Below are 10,367 nucleotides of genomic sequence, written 5' to 3'. Positions count from 1 at the left end.
GCAGTGTGGAAGAAAGCAGGGAGATCTTGTAAGAATTTTTGACCAGACTGTAATTTGTTAATGTCAGCAGAAGTAAGTACAGTTCGGAAACCTAAATGACGGATAAATGAGGCGAAGGTCAGGAAAAATATCCGCATTTCTCTTGTGTCTTTTGAAAATAAGATCTAAGAATAAGGAAGGTCACACTGTGTGAATGCATCCACCTTCGAAAAGGTAGTAATTGCTTGTGAAAGAAACTAATGAAATACATCAAAATTTTGCGATCCGGTGATGCGACGCGTCAACTGCAACACACACTGATTCTGCTTGACAAATACTTCATCATCGCTCTTTCTGGCCCTAATCAAGGACCCATCATAAAGAATTGTATGTATTGTGCCAACCGTGTATGACAAGTAGGTTAAGGCAATGATTCAACATAATCTGAAACGATCCTTTGAACTGCGGGATCAAGGTTCTCTCCCCCATCTCCTTTTCTACGCCGACTACTTTCAAAGTTTAGTTGGTTTTTTAATATGCCGTTATCTTAGAAACAAAACTTAAAGTAAACAGAACTGCACCAGCTATACTCGGGCAAAAACCTTTTGTTGTTGCGCTGCCCACTGTCCTTACGACTGATTTACGTCACGTCTTAGGTATTACCTTGAAAAATTCGTCCAAATAGGAGTTAGTTGATGTACACTTGAGCTCTCAACTAAAACCACGGATAACATGCAGTGGAGCAGAAACCGATGTAATTGAACGAAGAACAGGATTCCTCTCATCAGTCCTCTTACCTAGCCATCTGTAATGTTTCTGTATCGACATGAAAGGGATATACTTTCATTCTTCTTCAGATGATGAAACTTAATCTTATTAATTACTTTGCACCTAATTGCCCTTTCTGTTAACGATCAGCACATGATAACATCATATTACTTGAGTGCTCCCTTCCACTTCTCCTTAGTCGGTAAAATTGGACTTGCTTGACTTTCTTTTCCTTTCAGATGTCAATCGAAGGGTGAATCGTTGACGTCGAAATACGAGAGCGCATTTACAGTACGGGTATTGGTGGGGCCGGCGGAAACTTTGGCTTCACAAAAGACGGCGTGACATGCTACGACTCACACGCGAGCTCAAGCATCAAAGCATTTCGAAGCGAGATGACTCGTCCGAAGAAGACGAATTCCGTGTTGAACGACGTCGGAGCGCTCGACTTAATCCCAAACAAGAACAGGTGGGGCATGTTCGAGTAAGATTTATTAGAGTCCATACCACGGTCATTTACTCTAGAACAGGAGAAGTAAATTGCGTCAATCAATAGCATCTGATCAGAAGTAGCAAGTCCTGCCCTTGTGAAAGTTGCCGTACAAACTAGGTCTTGGTAATTCCGAACAGTCCTTACGCTTGAGATTAACATGGAGTTCTTGCATTGGTGCATTAATGAGACAACACAAATCTTTCTTAAAGTACTATATGTTTGTTTCCTCTATAATATCAGATTGTTGATCCTTCCTGTTTTTGCATCATCTGCAATGCGCGAACATTTAAAGTGTAGAGCATCATTACTGCTCTCAAAATCGAAAGGGTGTGACGCCATTGTTGAGCTTCGGAAAGGCCTACAGTTAACGTCTGCGAGGCTCTCGACTGAAATGCGAGCTCAGAGCGTATGAAAACCCCACATCTTTGTAATTAAAGCCAGCGTACCATGAAGTTTGTACGTAAACCCCATGGAAGCAAGTACATGTTGTAGATGACAGGGATGAGAGGTGCCCCATTCATCTTCCCCTAATCGTCGTAAAAAAAAAACAAGACGTGGGAACCGCTTTAGTTCCTATAAGGAATGATAGAACGCACCCCCTCTCCACGTTCCGGTCACCTCAACACCCTTGCTTTCATTTGAAGGCTTTCCTTCGTAATACACCGTCTTTAAAGGTTTCACAAAACTGACAATGGTGGGATCTCAATGGGCAGATATAAAATTTGGTATGTAGATTATGGGTATGAGCGTGGCCCCGCTTCCTACGAGGCCTACGCTGCCTTTATTCGCTCATTGTCGAGACAAAACGTGAACGTCAGTACAGTTTCGCAAGCGGCTGCACCCGAAGCGGTGGGACGTAGCAGTTAGGATCAACCTAGGAACCTCGCCCGCACTAATCATCGCTGTTCCCATGAAGCTAGAAACCGCTACGCTCTACCGCATCGCAGCTTCGAGCGTAGACGCAGCTTACGCAACCGCATTGAGCTTCAACTTACTTTCTACCATTCCGCGTTTTTGTTGAGCTGGAGTATGCGTATAGTAGAGTCAAAACGACATGAAGCACGGTGCAGTTACATAAGCAGTTGCGCTCGAAGCGGCGTGGTGGAGGTAACAGTTGGAATCAAGGTGGAACCATTGCGAACTGCAGCAGTGAACGGTGGCAGCAGAAGTTGTTACTCGATTCTAACTGCAGCGCTCCACTGCACCGCTTCGAGCGCAGACACTTGCGCAACTGTCATTGTTTCATGTTGTTTTGACGCAATTATATTGTACGCAATGCTTTTCTACACACAATCGATCAGTTTTTACATGAAAACGTAAAGCTCCTTGACGTTTACCCTTTTTCCAAATAAAAGGACTTGGAAAGGAAGTTGATGAATAGTCAGACCAAAACATTCGAAACAATTGAGCTCGAGTTGGTGCCCTTGGCTGCCCCAATTGGACTTACTAATCTCTGCAGTCGGATTGGAGAGTCCCACCCCGAGCACGTTCGCTTACACAATTGCATCACGCTTCACGTCATTTTACCCTGCTGCAAGTTTTGTCTTGTTGTATCTCGTAGACTTTAGCGACATAAGTTTGAGAGTTTCTAGATTTTTGGGCGGTTCTGCTAATGGATTACAAATTTGAGATACAATAATGTTTATCTTCTGTTTATCCTTATCATTGCTTACTGGTTTTCTAGGAAGCCTTTCGCGACTCTGGGACGGAATCCGACGAAGATGAACTTGAAGAGATTGCCAAAAGTGAGTTGGTCCACCTAGTTATTTTTATCTGAACTGCTCTTACATTCATCCGAAAAATCCGCGTCAGAACCTGGAAAGGTTAAAACTACAAATGATTTAGGCGAAAAGACAGTTAAGGAGAACTGCTCTAATGAACTGCACTTATAGCGCAAAAGTCAGCCTTAGAGCACAAGAATCGTTCTTAACTGTCAAATAGCTTTCCTATTTGAGAAGACAATAATTCATCAATCGAAAATTCATCACTAGAAGGGAATAGCTAAGTCAGTTGGGGCCCTAAAAGCTAAGCATTAGTCAAAGAGAATCTTTGACATGTAGGCTCAAGCTACTATGAGAAAAAAGGATTAAAGAGTTTAGATTGCTAAAGGTTTCACTTTACCAAACAGGCCTATTGAAAAAGAATAGCTAATTCATATCGTACAGTTCTTCCAGCGGAAAGAATGAACCGATTTTTCTTTTACGGATAGCTCTTTCGCAATCCACATATGACACATAAGGACGATTTTTGGGGTAAAATGTAGTTGGGAGGCTACTCTTACGCGACAGAATCGAACTGCTTTCCTGCTGTATTTTGTGTCTTCGTGGCGGGTGCTTCGACCATTCCAGTACTGTGATAGCGCATGCTGACCTGCATCCGGAGCGCGAAAAAGGCCAGGAAAAAGGTGGAGCACAGTGAATAGCTGTGTAAGTGAGGGCCCTGAAACAGCAGTCTCGGAGAATCCACGACATGTAGGCTGAAGCTACTAAGAAAAAACGGAAGACAGAGCTGGAACTATTACTGTTTTGAATTTACCAAATCTTCCAAACGAGAGAGAAAATGTAGGCGTGGAGCCACTCAGTGGCGTCCGCACTTCTGGTTGATCTGTCTTGTTTTTCTCTCTTAGTAACTTCAGCTTACCTGTCATAGGTCGTCCAAGACTAATTCTTAGGTCTTAGGGCACCGACTGGTTCAGTGGTTTACTTCCAGAAGTTTTATCACAAACAAAGTAAGTTTACAAGAAATAAATAACTAAGTGATATCATATGTATTACTTCCAAAGAAAAAAAAATAAGAAAAAAAAAACAGCAATAGCATAATTATAGCAATCCACGATCGCTAAGCATGTATGCATCAACTTTTATTCACACGTTTTCTATTTGTTTTGGTGATTCCCGACTTTAACGGGACTTCCACAGCTGGGATAAAGTCGCTCCTTCAGCAGCCCACGATCTTTCGCCGAATTCCTCCTTTGACTTCGATGCAAGCTTCTGCCAATTAGTAGTCAGAGTGAAGTCACGAAGAGCCAGCAAGTTAGAGGCAGCCATTAAAGGATAAAGGATAAAGTTCCTGGCGTTAATCAATCCGTTCCGTTTGGGATGCGCCCCCACGTTCAGAATCGTTTAAGGTTTACAAACGTGTAACTGGCCTCTACTTGCGGTGGCTAGCGGATGTGTCAAGTCAGTGTTTTTATCCACCCAGACAAGTGTGGCACCAATTTATCGACCCCGGAGGAATGAAAGCCTTGGTGAACACTAGGGCGTATTCGAACCTCTTATCGATCGTGCAGAGAACGGAACCTCTAACCGCTACGCTTCACCCGACCTAAAGAGGCAGCCATTATGCAAACGAAATGGTTTAACGACGAGAACGGTTAACGTCCTCTATGGCCGTCTTGCGCTTGTTATGCTCCATGACCTTTTGCGGAGGCTCTGGGCGCAGGTCAGTACACGGTATTACAGTACTGGAGCAGTCATGCAGAGAAGTACCCATTACGATGACACAAAATACAGGAGGAAAGCAGTTCGATTTTGTCGCGTCAGAGTGTCCCCCCTCCCCAACTACATTTTACTCTTATTTTTGTGCTCTAATTAGCAGTTTGATTATAGTAGCCCTGAGTGCTCCTCACCTAACTACCTTTTCGCCAATGATTCATCCTCTCAAACGCCTTATCATGTCATAGTCTGGCCAAAACTACCTGATGCTCGTTGCAGCTGCTCACGCTGCTGCGCTCAAAGCGAAGCTGTTGAGCAAGCGGTTGGGGTCGAGGTGGGATTTTCGCTAGCTTCACTCATCGCTGCTGTCTGAAAGAACGTAGCGCTACCTCCACAGCGCTCCACCGTTATTTTGTTTTCAAGACACTCAAAAGTTTCTAACAAAAATGAATTATTATGAAGTGTTGCTGTTAAGAATCGTTGACAGCGAAGAATATGGAGGCATTTCTTTCGGGTAGTCCGCCAGCCCTCTCCAGTTCTCCTCCAACAACCAGTGATATCGATACAGAAAGGTGAAATCTTATTTGTTTATTTGCAGATGTTCTTATACCACATTTTCCTAGCCTGAAGTCTTCCTGTACTATTAAGTACGGTGTTGCAGTATTATTTCACCGCATAACTGCCACCCTTCCAACCAACATTAGGCAGTGGAAAAGTGACTTGCGTTTCTGAGTATTGGTTTTGAATCTAAATATTTCAGCTGTCACCAGGCGTTGTCACTTTAATTAAATCTTAGAATGATTGTAGTAATGACCACTCATGGTAAACACTAAGCTTCGAAGGTCCATTCTTATAACTGCTTTCATACGTGCTTTCCGCTGTTTCGGTAAGGAAGGGATGATATCCTGCTCGCTCATCTATATTTTGTCAAAATAAATGTAACGCTGCGGCACCTCTATGTGTTTAGTGACCGGTATGATCCTATTGCGATCGTATTAGTCTCGGAGTACAACAGGTATGATACTACGGTATGAGATACAAGGTAAAACATTTTTCTATGCTAAGGACTTAGGAAAGAATACAGAATACTACGGACCTTTCAATAGGACTGGTTTAAGTACCCGGAAACAACTTTGGTATTTGCGGTTTGTCAAAACATAGCTGCACATGTCTAGAAAAATATTAGCAGCTTTAATCAAAGTCGTAAAGGTGGTTGGATACAAATACGTTTCGTACGCGGTCATCCGCTTGGTGCGGCTAGCGAGTGGAGTAGAGGCACTCACTGATGCCTTTATTTCTCAAAGTAAATGACTACAATAACTACACCACCCTTCTAACTACATTTTCCCCGGGATTTGTTCTTACTCAATATTAACTTAGAAATATTTCTTTTTCAGCTGGGATAGCTTCGGTCACGAATCTGGCATATTAACGGGCGACGGTGATTCAACCTCCGATGATGATGAATGTCCAACTCCAAGGCCGTGCGTTCCTGCTTATACAAAGATTTTGTTGGTTCTTTTCGGTGATGATTCTACAAACAAATGTTTGTTCGCTCTGCTTTGTCTTTGGCGGACAACCTGTATTCGTTTAAACGTATGCTTCAATTTTGGTACAAGTCCATTACCGCATCAGTTTTTTGCCTATGTTTCCAAAAAAGAATCTCCAATTGCGGGCATTGATCTGCTCTTGCAGGATTAACTTGCGAAGAAATCATCTCACTGCAAAAGTAGACGAAATTAAAACCATACTCAATAGAACCGACTTCTATGCTTTCTCTATATTCCGTTTCGTAGAAGAAAGTAAGCCTGCGAAATATCCAGCGATCGATATCAGTCACACATTGATTGGAGTGGTTCTAAGATTAGTTTTTTGTGTGCATTACATACACTCAATTGTATGCCGTTTAGACGTCGTCGTATGCGTGGTGGCGCTTTCAGTAACGTCAAATTTTCGAAAGTGTGTCTTTCATATATGGAGCTATCATATCGTAACTCAGATCTCTGTTTACTTGTTTTCTTTCTAGGAACAGTGCGAATTTCCGCTTATCAATGTTTGTGGAACTGGAGAGAAACGCCGTTATAGCATGACAGAAAGGAATGACACTGGACCGATTTCTAGCCGTCTGCGGAGCAATAATGGTTGGTTGTTGAGTAATTTAGTGGTGCAGTTGTTAACATATCAGCTGGAGACTAGAATTTGCTGTCTTCATCGGAATCCTGTTCCTCGGAGATAGCATCATTTTGCTACGAAAAGCTTGAAGATCAATTTGTACATTTTCATCGGCCTTGAATATGTGGACATTTCTAAACTGCAGTTACAACGATGTAGTGATATCCCACCTTTCGTATAAGTGAACTGTCGAGAAACGCTTAACAATTAAACAGTAGAACAAAGGAAATCTTTTTTTGGAAAGGTTTAAGGGTTGACAGCTTTCTGCTAAGTGAAATGCTAAGAACGTTTACAACAAATTAACTAACAAAGGTACTTGCAGTGATTTGCCGTAGCACAGCGTGCCCAAATCCTAAAAGAACACATCTGTTTCACTTTCCCTTCGACTTTGTTTAGGTTTAGAAGCGATGCATGTCAGCCTTTATGATATTATAATTTATAATAAAAGTGCTGATCAGTTTAAAGGGTTCCACAAAATGAGTTCTGAAATCTCTGGCTAGACACTGAATCCCCATTGCTTGTGATATGTTTCAAACCTTCATTAGATTTTGTCATGGGGAAATATGGAGCAAGGCTCTTCAACATTAAAGTATGCTTTCTTTTCGTACAGTGCACTACGACAGCAAAAACGTCTTTCATTTAAGATGATGAAATATGTAGCGAAAATCTAGCATAATATAGTATAATGTGGAAGTGCAATGTATTGTAACAGAATGTGAAGTAACTTATTGGTACATCGTTGAGTAAGTTCCAAGTTCGACCTTTTTGAATCTTGGCATTGTATAGTTGAATAGAGTGCGTTTCTTGAGCGAAACCAAAATTGTTATCGAACTTTATTCTTGCTAACATTTCGACGTCGTCGCCTTCTTCAGAGCCTGGGAAATCAAAGACAAAGACACGTATATCAGACGCTTCGTCATCCCACATAGCATCATGGCTTAACAAACAGGTTAACCCTACTGGAACGTAAACCACGTAAACCTCTTTACCTCTTTTGTACTTATATATATACATATAATGCAACAATCATCTATATATATATATATATATATATATAATATATATAATATATATAATATATAATATATATAATATATATTATATATAATATATATTATATATTATATATATATATATATGTTTCTTTTGAATAAGCAATACCAGCCCATGAAGTTCACAAGGGAAAAACCGAAGAGTGCTACGACGCCGAAACGTTAGCCAGAATAATGATTGATATAACAACATTGTTTTGGCTCAAGAAAACTAGTACACGAGCAACTAACTGTTTTTTCACATTATAATATAAACGTAATACTTTGGAATAGCATGTGTCGCAAGTGCAAGATGCAACATGACTCATCATGGTGGCATCATCATGGCATGGTCTTCAGTTTCACTGTACGTATGCCCGCGAAAAAGTGTGTGTGTGTGTGTGTGAACCCTGAAAGCCCAGAAACTATTTTGGATGTAGGAGTTAAAGAGTTGTGACGTTCCGAATTAGGCGCTTCTCCTTTTCTAATAACCGACATTTCCGAGAAGCGCGGAAAACATTGAAAGCGTTCTATATCACAGCCAAAAGTCCAATCGTGAATCGTAAAAAAGAATACATCGCTGTGACCAATGAACTGACGCCATATCAAGACCTTTGCGGGTTTTGACTTACGGGGTCAGAGGCGGGTTCATCGTTACTACTTACTACTAGCGGCGCAACTCTAACAGCTGGTGGTCCGATAATATCACGATTTTGTGGCTATCAAGGTGAGCGCTATGGTGATCTGCTTTTCTGACGTTGCACTTGAATAATCTGTTTGCTAAGTCATATCTTGTAGGATGACGAGGCGTTTGAGAGAGTAGATTACACGTGTCAATAACAATCCTGGCTCTGCCTAAAAAGTAGTACACAATCAATATCGTCTTCATCCTGTACCGTCGAATTGGACTTTATTTTAGAACTGTTGCAGATTCTCCAAGAGAGATTATTGTAGCAGCACGGCGTGCTCCCGTTCGATTGCTGATCAACAAACCGTATTCATGTGGTACAGGAGATGCCACTTCAATCGGGGTTGCTTCGTCCAGCACAATTGAAGCTTCGTGTTCAGCTCCAAAAAGAAATCGCTGCAACAATTGGCGCCCGTATCTCGATCTCGAAAAGATGATCAAGGTAAGGTATAGTCCGGTGAAAACGACATGAAGCACGGTGTGGTTGCACGAGTGATCGCGCGCTGGAGATTGTTGACTTCTCGCAGACGATCTGCGAGCGCTTTGCTCGTCAATTTGGCAAGAATAACGTCATCCGAATCGATATTGACTGCAATTTTCGGTTGTGTTCATTCTTTTTGCTTTCCTTTCTGATTTTTTCGTCTATTTTGTTATGTTTGGTGCATTTGTTTTCGTTATACAGAACTATATTGAATCTGTACTGTTCTAAAATAATTGTATTGTTTTTGGTCATGTATTTATTTTCATGTTAATGTCCTTTTTTGTTAGTAAGGAAGGGAAAGTAGGTGAAGAAACAAGAAAGAACATTAACATAGAAATAGATGCAATTTTGAACCAAATTTCAAAAGCAAAAGGAGCAAAATGCAATAAAATACATAACAATACAATAACATAAGAATAATTTAGATATAATATAGTTCCATATAATAAAGGTAAAGCAAAATACAGCATAACAAATGTGCAAAAAAAAGACTTAAAGACAAGAAATCACAAAAGAAGCTAAAAGAAAACAAAAAAAAAAATGCAGCAAGTATCTATCCAGGTGACGTCAGTTGGCAAAATTTGGCCAACTTGCCTAGCAAACCGCTCGCAAGCCGTCTTCGAACGGTCAAATACCGCGTTGCTCCAGCTCATGCAATTACACCGTGTTTTTGACTCGATTATGTGGTAATATTTTCCTGATTAGGGAGGATGAAATATATTTCCTTTCTTATTCTTCTCAAAACTCAATGTTTTTAGAATAACGTTATTCTGTGCTCATTTTTCTTCTCACACATAACAAACAATGTTGATTGTGAACAAGGCTCCACCATAGCTTTTTCTTAATAATTATCGGTAATGAACTGCAAACTATATCTCTTCTTTTCAGAATCGCATTTCGAGTGAATCGCCACGAACCCTCATCAACAAGAAAGACTAACTTACTCAGGACTACCTAACTAATTCCGCTCTCTGCTTGATTCAGAAAATACTACCTGATTAACATACTGTGCTCGATACTAGAAAGTTCAGGAAGTGTCGCATTGTCACCATCGACCATTCGATTTCTCGACGCTGGCTTGCTCAATTGTCGCACGTTCCGTCACATTTTTCTCCCTTTCAACAGTTGAAGAGTTCCGAGAAAAGTCATTCCTTATCCAACTTTTGTAGCAGGAAAGGAACAGAAATTAGAATTGTTGATAGACCTTGATAATTTATACGTGACTTTCGGTCACCATTCAGTTATTTTTGGAACGCGGCGTCCGCTCTGGCCCAGTGTTAATTTCCCACCCGGCATTAAGTGACGCTTCACAAGACCAGAG

The 10,367-nt window shown here is 41.1% G+C and overlaps 1 protein-coding gene across 3 annotated transcripts; it reads left to right on the top strand.

The window, feature by feature from the left end:
* Positions 1-1,093: 1,093 nt before the first annotated feature.
* Positions 1,094-9,985, top strand: RB195_013845 (uncharacterized protein; the record flags this gene model as incomplete). Of its 3 annotated transcripts, none has more annotated exons than XM_064203844.1 (9): positions 1,094-1,216; positions 2,925-2,985; positions 5,150-5,246; positions 6,072-6,158; positions 6,585-6,633; positions 6,701-6,815; positions 8,808-8,882; positions 8,946-9,007; positions 9,935-9,985. In XM_064203844.1, the coding sequence occupies 9 exons, from the start codon at positions 1,094-1,096 to the stop codon at positions 9,983-9,985; spliced, it is 720 nt and encodes a 239-aa protein (XP_064059723.1). The 3 variants fall into 3 exon arrangements, with proteins under 3 accessions (XP_064059723.1, XP_064059724.1, XP_064059725.1); XM_064203843.1 differs by having other exon boundaries at positions 6,072-6,185; XM_064203842.1 differs by having other exon boundaries at positions 6,072-6,185; positions 8,808-9,007.
* Positions 9,986-10,367: the final 382 nt, after the last annotated feature.

This window comes from Necator americanus, chromosome V, assembly GCF_031761385.1.
Source record: "Necator americanus strain Aroian chromosome V, whole genome shotgun sequence".
Taxonomy (NCBI): Eukaryota; Metazoa; Nematoda; class Chromadorea; order Rhabditida; family Ancylostomatidae; genus Necator; species Necator americanus.
The sequence above is the reverse complement of the archived record's forward strand: the minus strand, read 5'-3'. Positions and strand labels throughout refer to the sequence as shown.